At 35.6% G+C, this 17851-nt stretch overlaps 1 protein-coding gene across 4 annotated transcripts in view; it reads right to left on the bottom strand.

Moving 5' to 3' along the window:
- Nucleotides 1–17851, bottom strand: part of Afg2a (AFG2 AAA ATPase homolog A) — a 314577-nt gene that overhangs the window by 294688 nt on the left and 2038 nt on the right. For 3 of the 4 annotated variants that reach the window (XM_074041682.1, XM_074041683.1, XM_020172255.2), the window contains exons 2-9: nucleotides 17408–17532; nucleotides 16343–16500; nucleotides 13873–13931; nucleotides 12678–13322; nucleotides 11390–11519; nucleotides 10633–10689; nucleotides 9284–9407; nucleotides 7022–7277 (exon numbers count right to left, since the gene is read on the bottom strand). In XM_074041682.1, the coding sequence (XP_073897783.1) occupies nucleotides 7022–7277; nucleotides 9284–9407; nucleotides 10633–10689; nucleotides 11390–11519; nucleotides 12678–13322; nucleotides 13873–13931; nucleotides 16343–16500; nucleotides 17408–17532 (1554 nt within the window). The remainder of the gene's footprint in view (nucleotides 1–7021; nucleotides 7278–9283; nucleotides 9408–10632; nucleotides 10690–11389; nucleotides 11520–12677; nucleotides 13323–13872; nucleotides 13932–16342; nucleotides 16501–17407; nucleotides 17533–17851) is intronic. The other variant, XM_020172263.2, reaches the window with a different exon arrangement.

Below are 17851 nucleotides of genomic sequence, written 5' to 3'. Positions count from 1 at the left end.
GAACTCAGGACAAAAATAGACAACAATAAAGAAGAAAACAGCCAGGATATGGAAAACCTCAGAAAAAAGAACGAAACAGAACTGCAAAACAAAACGGAAGGCCAATCCAGCAGAATAGAACAAACAGAAGACAGAATCTCAGAACTTGAAGATGAAATGGTAATTAAAGGAAAAACTGAAGAACTACTAATTAAACAACTCAAGACCTGTGAAAAGAAAATGCAAGAACTCACTGACTCCATCAAAAGACCAAACTTGAGAATCATGGGCATCGAAGAAGGAGAAGAGGTGCAAGCGAAGGGAATGTGTAATATATTCAACAAAATAATAACGGAAAATTTCCCAAATCTAGAGAAAGATATTCCCATACAAATGCAAGAGGCCTCCAGGACACCAAACAGACCAGATCAAAATAGAACTACTCCACGACATATCATCATTAAAACAACAAGTTCAGAAACTAAGGAAAGAATATTGAAGGCTGCAAGAGAGAAAAAACAAGTAACATACAAAGGTAAACCCATCAAAATCACAGCAGACTTCTCAACAGAAACATTAAAAGCAAGAAGAGCGTGGGGTGAGATCTTCCGGGCACTGAATGAAAATAACTTCAACCCCAGGATACTCTACCCAGCAAAGCTATCATTCAAAATAGATGGAGCAATAAAAGTCTTCCATGATAAGCAGAAACTAAAACAATATGTGACCACAAAGCCACCATTACAAAAGATTCTGCAAGGGATCCTGCACACAGAAAGTGACACCCAACTTAACCATGAAAAGGCAGGCAGCACCAAACCACAGGATAAGAAAAAGCAAGACAGTAGAGAGTAACATCAAGTTAGGTACACACAATCAAACCTTCAAACAACTAAGATAACTAAATGGCAGGAATCACCACATACCTATCAGTACTAACACTTAATGTTAATGGACTTAATTCACCCATCAAAAGACACTGTTTGACAAAATGGATTAAAAAAGAAGATCCAACAATTTGTTGCTTACAGGAGACTCATCTCACCGACAGAAATAAGCATATGCTTAGGATGAAAGGCTGGAAGAAGATTTACCAAGCCAATGGCCCCCGAAAACAAGCAGGAGTAGCAATACTTATCTCTGACAAAGTAGACTTCAAACCTACATTGATCAAACGAGATAAAGAAGGACATTCCATACTAATAAAAGGGGAAATAGACCAAAAGGAAATAATAATCATCAATCTGTACGCACCCAATGTCAACGCACCCAATTTCATCAAACATACCCTGAAAGACCTAAAAGCATATATAAACGCCAACACAGTGGTTGTGGGAGACTTTAACACTCCATTATCATCAATAGATAGGTCATCCAAACAAAAACTCAATAAAGAAATCCAAGATCTAAAATATGCAATAGATCAAGTGGACCTAGTAGATGTCTACAGAACATTTCATCCAACCTCTACACAATATACATTCTTCTCAGCAGCCCATGGAACCTTCTCCAAAATAGATCATATCCTAGGGCACAAAGCAAGCCTCAGCAAATATAAGAAAATAGAAATAATACCGTGCATACTATCTGACCACAATGCAGTAAAAGTAGAACTCAACAACAAAAGTAAAGACAAAAAACATGCAAACAGCTGGAAACTAAATAACTCATTACTTAATGAAGAATGGATCATCGATGCAATAAAAGAGGAAATTAAAAAGTTCCTAGAAGTCAATGAAAATTAAAACACAACCTACCGGAACCTATGGGACACAGCTAAGGCAGTCTTGAGAGGAAAGTTTATAGCCATGAGTGCATATATTAAAAAGATTGAAAGATCCCAAATCAATGACCTAATGATACATCTCAAACTCCTAGAAAAACAAGAACAAGCAAATCCCAAAACAAATAGAAGGAGAGAAATAATAAAAATAAGAGCTGAAATCAACGAAATAGAAACCAAAAAAACCATACAAAGAATTAATGAAACAAAAAGTTGGTTCTTTGAAAAAATAAACAAGATTGATAGACCCCTGGCAAACCTGACTAAAATGAGGAGAGAAAAAACCCAAATTAGTAGAATCAGGAATGCAAAAGGGGAGATAACAACAAACACCATGGAAGTCCAGGAAATCATCAGAGACTACTTTGAGAACCTATATTCAAATAAATTTGAAAATCTAAAAGAAATGGACAGATTTCTAGATACATATGATCATCCAAAACTGAACCAAGAGGAAATTAATCACCTGAATAGACCTATAACACAAAATGAAATTGAAGCAGCAATCAAGAGTCTCCCCAAAAAGAAAAGTCCAGGACCTGATGGATTCTCTGCTGAATTCTATCAGACCTTTAAAGAAGAACTGATACCAACCCTCCTAAAACTGTTCCATGAAATAGAAAGGGAAGGAAAACTGCCAAACACATTTTATGAAGCCACTATTACACTTATCCCAAAACCAGGCAAAGACACCTCCAAAAAGGAGAACTACAGGCCAATCTCCTTAATGAACATTGATGCAAAAATCCTCAACAAAATAATGGCAAATCGAATTCAGCAACACATCAAAAAGATTATTCACCACGACCAGGTAGGCTTCATCCCAGGGATGCAGGGGTGGTTCAACATACGAAAATCAATAAACGTAATAAACCACATTAACAGAAGCAAAGACAAAAACCACTTGATCATCTCAATAGATGCAGAAAAAGCCTTTGATAAGATCCAACATCATTTCATGATAAAAGCTCTAAGAAAACTAGGAATAGAAGGAAAGTTCCTCAACATTATAAAAGCTATATATGACAAACCTACAGCCAGCATTATACTTAACGGAGAAAAATTAAAACCATTCCCTCTAAAATCAGGAACCAGACAAGGATGCCCACTATCTCCACTCCTATTCAACATAGTACTGGAATTCCTAGCCAGAGCAATTAGGCAAGAAGAAGGAATAAAAGGAATACAAATAGGTAAAGAAACTGTCAAAATATCCCTATTTGCAGACGACATGATCCTATACCTTAAAGACCCAAAAAACTCTACTCAGAAGCTCCTAGACATCATCAATAGCTATAGCAACGTAGCAGGATATAAAATCAACATAGAAAAATCGTTAGCATTTCTATACACTAACAATGAGCAAACGGAAAAAGAATGTATGAAAACAATTCCATTTACAATAGCCTCAAAAAAAATCAAATACCTAGGTGTAAACCTAACAAAAGATGTGAAAGACCTCTACAAGGAAAACTATACACTTCTGAAGAAAGAGATTGAAGAAGACTATAGAAAGTGGAGAGATCTCCCATGCTCATGGATTGGTAGAATCAACATAGTAAAAATGTCTATACTCCCAAAAGTAATCTACATGTTTAATGCAATTCCCATCAAAATTCCAATGACATTCATCAAAGAGATTGAAAAATCTACTGTTAAATTTATATGGAAACACAAGAGGCCACGAATAGCCAAGGCAATACTCAGTCAAAAGAACAATGCAGGAGGTATCACAATACCTGACTTCAAACTATATTACAAAGCAGTAATAATAAAAACAGCATGGTACTGGCACAAAAACAGACATGAAGACCAGTGGAACAGAATAGAGGATCCAGATATGAAGCCACACAACTATAAGCAACTTATCTTTGACAAAGGAGCTAAAAATATACGATGGAGAAATAGCAGCCTCTTCAACAAAAACTGCTGGGAAAACTGGTTAGCAGTCTGCAAAAAACTGAAACTAGATCCATGTATATCACCCTATACCAAGATTAACTCAAAATGGATCAAGGATCTGAATATCAGACCCCAAACTCTTAAGTTGATACAAGAAAGAGTAGGAAATACTCTGGAGTTAGTAGGTATAGGTAAGAACTTTCTCAATGAAACCCCAGCAGCACAGCAACTAAGAGATAGCATAGATAAATGGGACCTCATAAAACTAAAAAGCTTCTGTTCATCAAAAGAAATGGTCTCTAAACTGAAGAGAACACCCACAGAGTGGGAGAAAATATTTGCCAACTATACATCAGACAAAGGACTGATAACCAGAATATACAGGGAACTTAAAAAACTAAATTCTCCCAAAACTAATGAACCAATAAAGAAATGGGCAGGTGAACTAAACAGAACTTTCTCAAAAGAAGAAATTCAAATGGCCAGAAAACACATGAAAAAATGCTCACCATCTCTAGCAATAAAGGAAATGCAAATTAAAACCACACTAAGATTCCACCTCACCCCTGTTAGAATAGCCATCATCAGCAACACCACCAACAACAGGTGTTGGCGAGGATGCGGGGAAAAAGGAACCCTCTTACACTGTTGGTGGGAATGTAGACTAGTACAACCACTCTGGAAAAAAATTTGGAGGCTACTTAAAAAGCTGGACATCGATCTACCATTTGATCCAGCAATACCACTCTTGGGGATATACCCAAAAGACTGTTACTCCAGAGGCACCTGCACATCCATGTTTATTGCGGCACTATTCACAATAGCCAAGTTATGGAAACAGCCAAGATGCCCCAGCACTGACGAATGGATTAAGAAAATGTGGTATCTATACACAATGGAATTTTATGCAGCCATGAAGAAGAACGAAATGTTATCATTCGCTGGTAAATGGATGGAATTGGAGAACATCATTCTGAGTGAGGTTAGCCTGGCTCAAAAGACCAAAAATCGTATGTTCTCCCTCATATGTGGACATTAGATCAAGGGCAAACACAACAAGGGGATTGGACTATGAGTACATGATAAAAGCGAGAGCACACAAGGGAGGGGTGAGGATAGGTAAGACACCTAAAAAACTAGCTAGCATTTGTTGCCCTTAATGCAGAGAAACTAAAGCAGATACCTTAAAGCAACTGAGGCCAATAGGAAAAGAGGACCAGGAACTAGAGAAAAGGTTAGATTAAAAAGAATTAACCTAGAAGGTAACACCCATGCACAGGAAATCAATGTGAGTCAATGCCCTGTATAGCTATCCTTATCTCAACCAGCAAAACCCCTTGTTCCTTCCTATTATTGCCTATACTCTCTCTACAACAAAATTAGAGATAAGGGCAAAATAGTTTCTGCTGGGTATTGAGGGGGGGAGCGGGAGGGGGTGGAGTGGGTGGTAAGGGAGGGGGTGGGGGCAGGGGGGAGAAATAAACCAAGCCTTGTATGTACATATGAATAATAAAAGAAAAAAATAAAAATAAAAAAAAAAAATAAAAAAAAAAAAAGTATTTAGTCAAAAATTATACAACTGTTTCAAAGAAAAAAAATGCATTTACTTCCTAAAGTAAACATTAGTCTACTTTGCAGCATTGTTTCTAAGATGGTTGTAGAGGAAAGCCCCAACTAACCACCTAAGTTATTCAGACAACAGATAGAAAAGAGAAAATATCAAGTGCAGAAGGCCACACATCTAAAAGTAGCTAATGCAGACAGGATAGGCTAAGTGAAGAATTTGGTACTTCTTTATTTTCTTCTCCCTTTCTGTTTTCTTTCTAATTCTTCCTATTTTTCTTTCTTTTTTCTTCATGTCTTTCTGATTTTCCCTTATATGGAGCAAAGGTCATGGTTTTAAATGCACTATCTACCCAAACCTCCTCAATTTACAAATGGAGAAAACTAAGGCTCAGATAAGGCTAAAAACTTGCCTGAGAACACAAGCCTGATATGTCTATTTCTTGCTCCCTGAGAAATTTAATTCTATATCCAGGCCCACCACTCCCTATCAAGGTAGAAGTAGCACAGAAAGTGGAAAGGACCACAGTCCAAACCATAATGAACTGAAGAATGTTTATAATTACCTAGGCAGACTATATAATGTACAGTCTCCTCCACTAGGTATTGTAATGAACAAAGAGAATGAAATAAAACTGATTTTCTCCACCAAGAGTAAGAAAATTCTACAAATATTTTTCCAAGTTTTCTTTTCCTGTTTTTCCTTCTCTGAACCTGTTTCCATATACACATCAAACAGATAAAAAGGATGAAAGGACTAAGGGAAGGGTCTTCAAAGTCCACTAAATTAGACAACCATGAATCAATGATTTGGAGATAAAAGCTGCCATATTTCTGAACTAGAGCTCTAAAATAACAAAATTTCTAATTCAGGAATTGCTTCCATTATTAGCAAGGTTAAACATTCTTTAAAGCATCTTATAAAAATATTAGATAGGTCAAAACTATAACATCAGAATGCCACAACTGGAACAAAAATTCCTCCCAAGTATAAAAGCATTTAGATACATAGGCTTATAAACAGAGGAAGAAATAAATTTAATGAACCTAAGATTATTGGCAAACTAAAGGCATTTTGAGATATGTTCCCTGCCTCTAAAGATTACCAGAAAATACATACCCCTTTCAGGACAAAATAAAAGATTATCAGAATTTTTTTTTTTCAACAAATTCTTACCTTGTGGATCAAATATTTCAACAGCTTATAAAAACTACCTTGATTTAAATACATTTTCCATGGTTGAAATTACTCAGAAATACTGTGAAACAGTAAAAGATCTTAAAATCTTCCCAAGTAACTATAGTTCTGCCATGGTAAAGTTTTTTAAATGTATTACTGATTAATAATGTCCCTTAAACATTTTCAGAGTTAAAACATCATTGTGACATACTCCACAGCATAGGAATATTCCACGGAGTACTTTTCCAGCACTCCCTAAGTAAAACTATAATCTTGCTGCGGACGCTTCTCCCTGATTTCCATGGCGCTATCAACAGTGCCATCTATGCATCTGGTAAAGCACATGAGCATACCTGTGTTCTCACACACGTGCTTAGGAAAAACATAAAAGAATGTGTGTTATACCAACAGTGGTTATCTTTGGAAACTAGGATGAGTGACCTTTTTTTCAGTTTTCTGAATCATCTAAGATTTTCAATAAATATATTTTTGAATGGAAAAAAGTACAACTACTTCCATAAAGAAATAAATGAGATATAAATAAATCAGCAGTATATAAATAAACCAGAGTTAAGGTCCATCAGTGTAGGCTCATCAAAGCAAGTCAGACTCACCAGCTTCATTACACAAAGCTTTCAGGTCTGCTCCAACATATCCATAAGCACTATTTGCCAGCCGTAGCAGTTCAGCTTTATTAAGCAAATGGGGTACCCTTTGAAGCAGTTTCTGGAGAATATCTAGCCGGTCCTGAGCATTAGGAATTCCAATCTCAATTTCTTTGTCAAATCGTCCAGGCCTTCGGAGGGCAGCATCTAATGCCTGGGGGCGATTTGTGGCCCCAAGGACCAACACCTTTCCTTCACTTCCTTCCTAATGAAATAAAATGAAAACAATTATGCGTTTTCTAAAAGTTAAAAAGAAATAGGGGGGTAGACAAGAAAGACTGAGTCTGCTGAGGATATTAAGCACAAGCCCTTAATAAATTTTGTTTATAATTGGTTTTGATTAAACATTTTTTTCAAAGCTTAGCTTTCCAATACTTACATCTTCATCTATTCTAAGGGACATTCCTCTCACTTATAGTATATTAAATACACCATTATCATGAATAATATATGAAAATCTACACATAGTTGTTTTAATTGCTTTAAGTAGTCCTTTTCCTTTACTTGAAAGCAAAGATTACAACCTATATAGTATTCAAACAGAATAAGGCTCCATTAGGAACTTGTTTAAAAAGCCTTCCTCACATTTTATATTGTTGACGAATTATTTAACTCTTGAAAATACAGACAACATAACCAATATCCAAGTATGAACTACCCTTCAATATATACAGATTTTTTTACTCTCTGAAAATGAAATTATTATCAGGACTACAGTCATGATCAGCCACCTGAGAATACCACCTAATATTTTAGTCAATAACCCAAGTATAATTTCACAGAGACAAGCATAAATGGAATGTGATTAAATTTAAGGGCCCCCAGTGACCCCAGAACTGGGGAGGCTGAGGCAAGAGGATCCAGACCAGTCTGGACTATACAGTAAGACTCTGTCTCAAAAAACCAGAAAAAAAAACACAAAAAATTCAAACCTAATCAATTATGTTGAATGTGCCAACAGAAAGTGCATGGACTACTGTGAATTTATGAATTATTAGTTTAAAAGCAAAAATACAAGTACTTAAATATTTTAGGACTAAACATCAGTGTCATGTGCTTCTAGTCCTGTCCAAAGGCAAAGACACCAGTCCACAGCAGGCTCATTCCAATGGCCGACTGACATGGTGACTAAGATCCTCCAGCACTGAGCCTTCTAACTGATGTATTAATTATAATACAGCTCTCAGTATTCACCTTCAAGGTGAAATTATGGTCATCCAGAAAGACAATGTGCCTACTTAACAGTTAGATCTGACTGAATACCAAACATTCACATCATTTTCAAACATTCAAGTTTCTACCAAAAAGCAGTAAAAAAACAAAAACTTTTAATTGTCTAGTTTTTGATGTGCAAAAGGAAGGCATGAGACTCCACAGTATCTAAAATTCCTTTTGGTTCTAAGAAGTACATTTTTCTGGTTAACAGATGTCAGGAATCTGAGAATTTTTTTCATTCCTGTTTCTGTATTAATTGTTCCATTCATAATTAGCACGTAGTTTTTATTAAGACAAGATTATATACCCTAGGCGGGTATATATATGTAATCCCAGCACTCAGGAAACCGAAGCAGAAGCACAGTGAGTTTGAGGCAAGCCTATACCACACAGTGAGATCCTATCTCACAAAACAAAAAACAAAAGAAAAACTCATGATATTTCTGAGTAAAATTCTCTAAAACTTAATGCTGAATCTTCCTTTTAAGTTTTTAAGTTAATATCACCTATCATAAAAGAAATCCATCATAATGCATTATTTTATGGGCTAGAAAAATAAGCCAAGTTATGTTGTCCTAGCAATTACTAAATGATCTACTGAAGCAAATTATTTTATGAGTCTTGCCCTAGTTATATGCTTGATATTTTTCCCTTATCCTAAAGTACCCAAAGACCTAGACACATTTAGTAGCTTTTGCCATTACATGTACATTAAGAAGCAACTCCTTGCTAGGAACTGGTGGCTCATGCCAGTGATCCTAGATACCCAGGAGGCAGAGGTCAGGAGGATGTGGTTTGAGGCCAATCAGAGCAAATAGTTCACAAGAACCTATCTCGAAATTACCTAACACAAAACAGGACTGGCCCAGTGGTTCAAGTTGTAGAGCCCCTGCCTATCAAGCGTGAAACCCTGAGTTCAAACCCCAGTACTACCAAGGGAAAAAAAAAAGGCAGCAACCCCTTCCTAAACAGAATCAATACTAGTGCTGCACTTACAGAGCCAATGCCATCCATCAGTGTTAACAGGGAAGCTACAACTCTTTTTTCCACTTCATTATGAGCTCCTTCTCTTTTAGGGCAAAGTGCATCCAGTTCATCAATAAAAATAATTGACGGTTGCCTAAAAACAAGAAAATAAAATATAATTTACATTTAATTTTAAGGTTTAGTTTCAGTTTTTTAAATTGAAAGCAACATATCAAATTTTGAATTTATTTAATATTAAAAACAAAAGCATTAGAATAGTAAGCTGAAAAACCTTAGATTCTAGCCCAAATTATTTAACTCATCAACCTCACATTCTAGTCTATCTGCTCTCACTAAAAGACAGTGTCAATAAATATCTACTTCTCATGAAGCAGAGATGAGCATTTCACCAAGATACAGCTTCCCACCAATTGCCAGTAAATTGTTAGGACTGGACCAATTCAGAACCTGAGGTCGAGGGCTGGTGGAATGACTCAAGCAGTGGAGTGCCTCCTTAGAAAGCATGAGGCTCTAAGTTCAATCCCCAATACTACCAAAAAAAAGGCCAGATATCCCTTGGAGTAGGTTTAAAATCCAAACAATAAAAACTAAAAATGGCCTCTTATTTCTTTCTAGACTACTAAAAAAAGTACTTTTAAGATTTTTTAAGATGACCAAATCTGCCATAAAGAGATGTGAATTCTCTCACAAGAGAAAATCTCAACTACCATCAACCTAACAAAAAAACACAAAATGGTGTAATAATAAGGTCCTCAAATTTTCAGTTATTGGGACTACAAACCACTTATTTCTTATATCACCAGAGCCAAAAAACTTAAAATCTAAGTTCTTTAATAATTAATGAGTAGTGTAATGTTAAATATCAAAACAATGACAGAAACACAGCCATATTAAGAATAATATTAGACCAAGTAAGAGACCATATTCTAATAATCACTGCAGTATAACAATATAGCCTAAACTCAGGAATAAAAATAATTTTCTAAAGAGCAAAAGATTTATCCCTTCAAAACAAATCAAAGCAAAGCTTTCAAAGTATTTTATGCTTTGAAAAGAGTCTACTAAGGGAATCAAGTATCAGTACTCTAAAGAAAGAGACAGATAGATTTGCATGCTCAAGTCACATGACTTATCAAACACCATTGTCTACTACTTTATGTAACTTAATGACTCATTTACCAAACTTGAAAATAATATTACATAGAACTAGGTTAAGCAAAATTTCATTAAATCTATAATCTATTCCTAGAGCTATCACTAGTTTTGTAGTATTTATTTTTTGTACAAACTGCCAGAGTCTTGCTTTAATTAATACAACCCTGACAATTAATTCCAAAACATTAAAACATAAATAGTACCGTATAGTGGCTTCAGCAAATATCAGACGTAATCTTGCTTCAGTCTCACCATAGAATCTGTAACAAATAAAAAAAATTGTTTTAAAAACTTTGTCTTGGGGCTGGAAGAGTGGCTCAAGTGGTAGAGTGCCTGCTTAATAAACACAAAGCCCTGAGTTCAAACTCTAATATTGCCAAAAAAAAAAAAAACTATAAAAACTAATCTGAGTTTTCAAATACTTCCAGAATACATAAAATTACTTTCAAAAATTACTTTCAAAAATTATTTTCCAAGCTTATTTTTTATATTTATTATTTATTTGTTTATTTTACATTTACTCAAAGCAAATTTTTTAAACCCAGGTGCAGTGACTCACACCTTTAATCCCAGCTATTTGGGAGAAGAGATAGGAGGATGGCAATTCAAGGCTAACCTGGGCAAAAAAGTTAGCAAGACCCTATCTCAAAGAACAAGCCAGATGTGGTGGTACATACCTGTAATTCCAACTACACAGGAAGTGTAGGTATGAAGATCACACACAGTTCAAGGCTAGAAAAAAAGCATAAGACCCCCATCTAAAAATAAAAGGGCTAGAGGCATGGCTCAAATGGTACAACATTTGCTTAGCATGTGAAAGGCCCTAAGTTCAATCCCTAGCACCATCCTCCTAAAAAAAAAACATGAAATGTCCAAACAGAATACATGCAGCCACTTTAAAAAGCCACATTTGAGAGGTATATATAATAATACTAAATTTACTTTAAGTCATGTACCTACTTGCTTATAATTTCAGGGCCATTAATTACAGAAACATAAGCTCCAACTTCATTAGCAACAGCCCTGGCAATCATTGTTTTTCCAGTACCCGGAGGACCATAGAGTAATACTCCTCTAGGGGTCGGAATTCCTAGAAGAAACAGAGAACACTGAATTCATCATTACTAGGTTTCTTATAAATGGTGTCATACAACTTCAAACATGAGTTATAAATGTACGCTTACCTTGCATTATAAAGTTAGGAGCCAGACTGTCTTCCCTAACCCCCAGAAAAATGTGCTATTTATCCCAAACATTGACCCTCAGCAATGACACTTACTGTCTCTGAAGACCACAAACCACGAGAAGCATGTTGATTAAAAAAAAAAAAAAAACTGTACATCCACATTGTTGTCATGCCCCATACATGGGGCATGCAGAATTCAACAATCCCAGAACACAAAATCCAGACACAATGAGCAGACAAAAACAAGGCAGAAATCCCAATTTCTTTCCAAATAGCCATCTTGGAACATACATACATTACTAGCAAAACACTTTATATACATATAGATTCAAAAGAAAGGAAAAAACACCCATCACTTGCACCAAAAATAAGCAAAAGATCTAGGTAGCAACCATGTAGAAGTTGTGTTGCCTTTAACTATTTGCTTCATTGTAAAGAGACCTGCACATAGCTATGTTGCCTAGCAAAGAATTTTTATCCAACCCATGTGAATGTTTATTTATTCAGTCATTACAGCCAATCTCACACGACAAGGTATTTATTATGGATCCAATTCAAGCAACAGTGGATATATGCTATTAGAAAAGACAAGGGTCCAGGTGCTATGGTTCAATCCTGTAATCCTAGCTACTCAAGAAACAGGGATCAGGAAGTTCACAGTTTGAGGCCAGTCTGAGCAAGAAATTCATAAGACCCCCTACCCCCATTATCCCAGCTACCAGGAAGCATAAATGGGAAGATGATGGTCCAGGCTGCCCCAAGCATAAACATAAGACCCTACCTTAAAAATGACCAAAGCCAACAGGACTAGGGGCATGGCTCAAGTGATAGAGCAGCAAGGCCCACGGCTCAAACACCAACAAGAAAAAAAAAAAGACAAAACTCACTCACACACACATCATACCCTAGAGACCAGAGAAACTCCCAAAGCAACTATTGCATTCTACCATACCTATTACTAAGAAAATAAACACAGGAAAAGAGAGTGAACAATAAGTGGAACTGGCCTACTTTTTAGTTTGAATATAACACATCTGGGCAAAATAAACTGAGATGTCATACCAAAACTCTTGAAAAGTTCAGGCTGTTTGAGAGGCAATTCAATTATTTCTCTAATTGCTTTCAGCTGACTGTTTAAGCCTCCAATCATGTCATAAGTTACTTTGAATTGGCTGTCTTGCTCTTTTAAATTTGTATGAATCTTTTTAAGATTGATTCTTGTTGTTGAAGAAATAAAATAAAAAGTATCAGTATTGCAGTTTGGTCCCACGTTGGTTGGTTTTACCAGTCTGTCTTCATTGATAAGCTCCTTATTTCCTTCTCTAGCTGACTCAAAATTACATTTAAGACCTGTAACTTCCTGTAGCCCAAGTCCACTGCCATCCCCAGGGCTCTGTGTAACATCCAACAAAATGTCACTGGCTTTATTTGTAATTCTGTCATCAACAGGTTTATAAGGAGTACTTCTTGATGCTGGGCTCCGGGGCTCTTCCAGATTTAACTGGCTTAGCTGCAAGGATATATCCAGGCTATTGGTTTCCATGCTGGAACATTCAGAAGTCATTTCCTGGGCATCAGTGCCAGAGTCACTCTGAGATCTTTCCAATATTATGCCATCTGCCCCTTTCACTTTCAATACTTGTAACTTGCACAGTCGTCCATAGAAGGTACAATAGAGAAAGTTGCCTGGTAAAACAATCTTCCCATCTAGAAAAAAAATTATTAAATATATATGTTAGCACAATTTTTCCACACTTTAATGTTTTAATAGCAACTTACTAAACTGACTGAGGAGCCTAAATCAAAGCTGGACTGCTAACAAAGTAAGTGTCACGAAAAGGACCTAATATTCCCCATATATGATATAGTACCAGCGGGAGATAGAAAAGATGGTTCTCTCAAATCCTCTACACTCAATATATTCAATATTCTACCAACATATCAACAAAGAGGCAGGAAGTCCAATTGAAAATGGGACACCTAACCCTACACTCCAACATGCATCTCATTGAAAATTCAGAGCAAAAGCCCAAGGGTTAAAAAGTTGGTTTGTCCAGACAAGCCATACACTCTACTCAACTGTCAATTAACTGGGAGTACACACCTGTTTCAAAAGGGGATTCATTCTTGAGGGGAATATTCTTTAAGTTATTTTGAAAAAAAAAAAAACTATTAAATTTACGAGATTTCAAGGGCACTTTATTTGCTGCTACCTTACTGCTTTATTTTAGAAAACAATTTAAAATATCATTCTCACCTAGTTTTCTCAAAATACAGCCAGTCAATTCATCTTCATTAATTTCCCTATCTTTGTCACTATAAAAAAGAGAATAGAAATTAGTATTAGGTGCTGAAAAAGCTAAACCACAGTATAAAGTGGCATGTACACGGTTACAGACCTCATCAAAAGGGTTAAATGTGAAAATAAATGGTTTACCCAATTTTGGAATGACTGTGTTTTTCAGATACTTCTTACAGGAAGGAAAATATCATCTATAATCTGGTGCCTTAGAGGCTTAAATGCTTTCATTTAATTCTGCTAATAAAACTTTGAATCAAGTTATACTTAAAATATTTTATTTATTAAATCGTGAATAGAAGACAGTTACAAATAAGAACAGTAAAAGTACTCAACCAGTTTTGCTTTTTAAAAAAAAGAATGGATGCAGATAAACTTAAATCCACTAGAAGGAGCTCCAACATTACTAATAACAATTTGCAGTTACAAATAATTTAAGCAGACTAGAATTATTGATTTTCCTAATTGGAAATTAACTTTCTTATCTGCACTTTTCTGCCACATTTAAGATGTAATTTTTTTAAATAAAATTTTAAAAACCAAGATTTTATTTTAAACACATACAATTATTATTCACCTAAGTCTGCTGAGGCCTGAAGTCAAGCTAGATCAGATTATAGTCAATGCTAACTCTACTCAACTGCTGCTGCATGTAGCAGTTCTAACACAGTATGATGATCAGTCTTTAATCTGAGCAGTACTACTAACTACTCCAAGAGTATTAAGGTACCTCTCCATGTTGAGTCCACTGCCTCATCTGTTTAAAAAGGGGTAAACCATAAAATGGGTATGATGACTCACACCTGTAATCCTAGGTACTCATGAGGCAGAGATCAGGGGGATTCCGGGGATAGAAAGGATCAAGAATCAAGGATAGCCAGGACAAAAAGTTCATGAGACCTTATCTCACCAATGCAAGCTGGGCAATAGTGGCACGTGCCTTTCACTCCAACTATGCATGAAGCATAAATATGAGGATCATAGTCCAGGCTGGCCCAGGCATAAATGCAAGACCCTATCTGAAAAATAACTAAAGCATAAAAGGGTGGGGCATGGGTCAAGTGGTGGAGCACCCGCCAAGCAACTCAAGGCCCTGAGTTCAAATCCCAGTACAGCAAAAAAAAAAAAAAAAAAAAAAAAAAAAAAGGGCGGGGGAATAAATAAGGCAGGAATGGTAATGCATGGCTGTAATCCCAGCACTTGGCAAGAAGAGACAGGAGGATCCTGAGTTTGAGGCCAGCCTGTCTTAAAAAAAAAAAAAAAAAAAAGGAGGTAGGGGTAAATATAGATACCAGGTGGGATATGAGAGGATTAAATAAGAAAAAGGCTTAATGTGTGTGCCTACGTGTATGCAATATACACAAAGTATCAGATATAAAGGGTGCTCAACAAATGTCTTCTCTTTTCCTTTCTGCTTTTTAATGTTCATTAAAGGATTATTATATGTTCCAAAAACATTTTCCTGTTTTTGGAGGAAAAGTATGCCAAAAATATGCCAAAACTCAAGTTTAAAATTTACAAAAGCAGAAAAAAAGACAAGAAAATATTTTAAACAACATGTTGACTAGAAAATGTTTCATGATTCTTGTATATAATGTAAGCACATTCCCAAAGTTATTAAGGTGGTATTTGCTTTTTTAAATAAATTTTGATCAGATACATGCAGACTAAGTCACAAACCTATTTGACATAGAATCTCCAAAAAGATAGATGAAATACTGTATTCATAGACTGATTCAAACAATTAGTCTTTGGTGAGGGACTATTTAAATGCTGATATGTAAAACTGTGATAGTAATAACCTTTGGTTTTACTAGGTGGAATACTTAATTAGTTAAAATACACAATTAGGTTCTTTGCTTGAGTGTCTTAATTAAAACATTTCTTTTCTACTCACAGTAAATTACTCCTTTATAAGAAGAGAAATCTTGATTATATTGCAAGCCAAGATGAAAAATACTGCTAAGTGTTCATCAGTAATAATGCCTTTCATTTAAAATGTCAGGGCACATGGACCTCAGGAATGAGAGTCTCTATCCCATACATTACATGGCATTCATCTAGCTTGTGCTTTCTTATACAGTAGGCAATTAACTACTCACAACATGTAGCTATCAAACACTTAAAATGTGGCTAATCCAAATTGAGATTTGTAATATACATACATACTGGATTTTGGAGACTTAATTTTTTTAAGAAAAAAAAAGACATAAAATACATTAGTAATTTTTCTAATGTTATATGCTAAAATTTTACATATAGTCATTAAACAAAATGCTATTATAATTCATTTTACCTGTTTCTCTTTACTATTTAAGTGTGGCTACTAGAAAATGAAAACTTACATATGTAGTTTATGATTGTGACTCTCATTATACTTCCACTGGGCAGCATTAATCCAGACAATCACCAAAGAAAAGAGCCAAACCTCAGTGCCAGGTCCATTTCCTGAGCCTGTAATATAGCCCCCAAAAGAGGCTGGACCCAGATGACATCACCGGCCCTCACACCCACATTCTTCTGTGCCATTTCACTCAGGCCAATCTTGCCTCCAGGAAATCCTGCCACTGGCCAGGCTGTATAGACCTGCCCAGAGAAATTGAATAAAAGAGTTGCAAAATATTCATAGAATACCATGAATTTATAAGGAAGATGCTTCACACTACTAGCACATGAATTTGCCAGTTACACTTTGACACAACTTACAAAAAGATACATTGCAGTTAGAAAAAATAAAATACTACATAGGTTCACAAATAAATTATTTCAACAAACATTATATCTTTTGTAAAGATCACGATGAGCTCACAGTGAAGATGGTAGAAGGCAGATTTAGGAAAAAAGACAAAGACATTACAGGTGATAAGAAATTCAGAAAAATGTTGAAAGCAAGATAAATTGTAAAGTAATCCAATCTGGAACTTAAAACTACATCCAGGAAGTGATGAAAGACACAGCATGAGCACTTCACCAGAACCCAGATCTCTTCAGTCTTAAATGTTTAAGAAGTAGATATTTCTGGGTCAACTTCACACATTCATCACCTGTCTTCTACAAGATACAGTAAAGAATTTTTTAAAAGTACAATATAAACCCAGAACAATGACCTTTTAGGAGCTATAACTCCAAGCATAGCCACAGACATCAAAGGAATAGTATATATGTATATATACGTATACATATATGTATACATGTACACACACACATATATACATATATGTACATGTATATTTTTCATTTCTCCCTGCTTGTGTTCAAAGTTAAAATTAGTAAAATAACCCCAATTTTAAACCAAGAATATGCCTGTAATTCTTGCTACCTGGGAGGCAGAGTCAGGAGGATTTCAAGTTGAGACCAGCACAGGCAAAAGTAATAAGGCCCTGGCATGGCTCAAGTGGTAAAGGACTTGCCTAGTATGAATGGCAAGTATACGTGCCATGTAGGCCCTGGGTTCAATCCTCAGCATGGTTAAAAAAAAGAAAAAATTTCTTACCTCTTGTTTTCCATCCACACTGGTAAGCAACACTGGTCGACCTATGCATATCTCTGTGGATTTCATAGTGTTGAGTCCAAGATGAACAAGGGAATTCTGGAATGTTTTAGGAACTTTGGCATCTACTATGAAGGAAAAGAAAATTATTTTTATACTATTTTATAAATAAAGTTAAGACATGCTTTCTTTTGGAGTAAATAAAAATCCTCTATCCATATAACCACAAGAATGCACTTACCATGTCTTGAAGAAACCACTGCTCCAATTTTTCTTTTAGCCAGCAAATTTAATGACAATGTTACTAAGTACAAAGTGTTAATAAAAAAAAGGAAATCTCTAATTTCGTTAAGAAATAAACACACTTGCAATAGTCTCTGAGCTTTCTGTAGGACAGATACTGAGTCAGCTACTAGTATTCAAAAGCTTCAGATGGGAACTGGCACA

The sequence above is a fragment of the Castor canadensis genome, chromosome 9 (genome assembly GCF_047511655.1).
Source record: "Castor canadensis chromosome 9, mCasCan1.hap1v2, whole genome shotgun sequence".
In the NCBI taxonomy this organism is placed as follows: Eukaryota; Metazoa; Chordata; class Mammalia; order Rodentia; family Castoridae; genus Castor; species Castor canadensis.
This window is presented reverse-complemented; position numbering and strand designations above follow the sequence as displayed.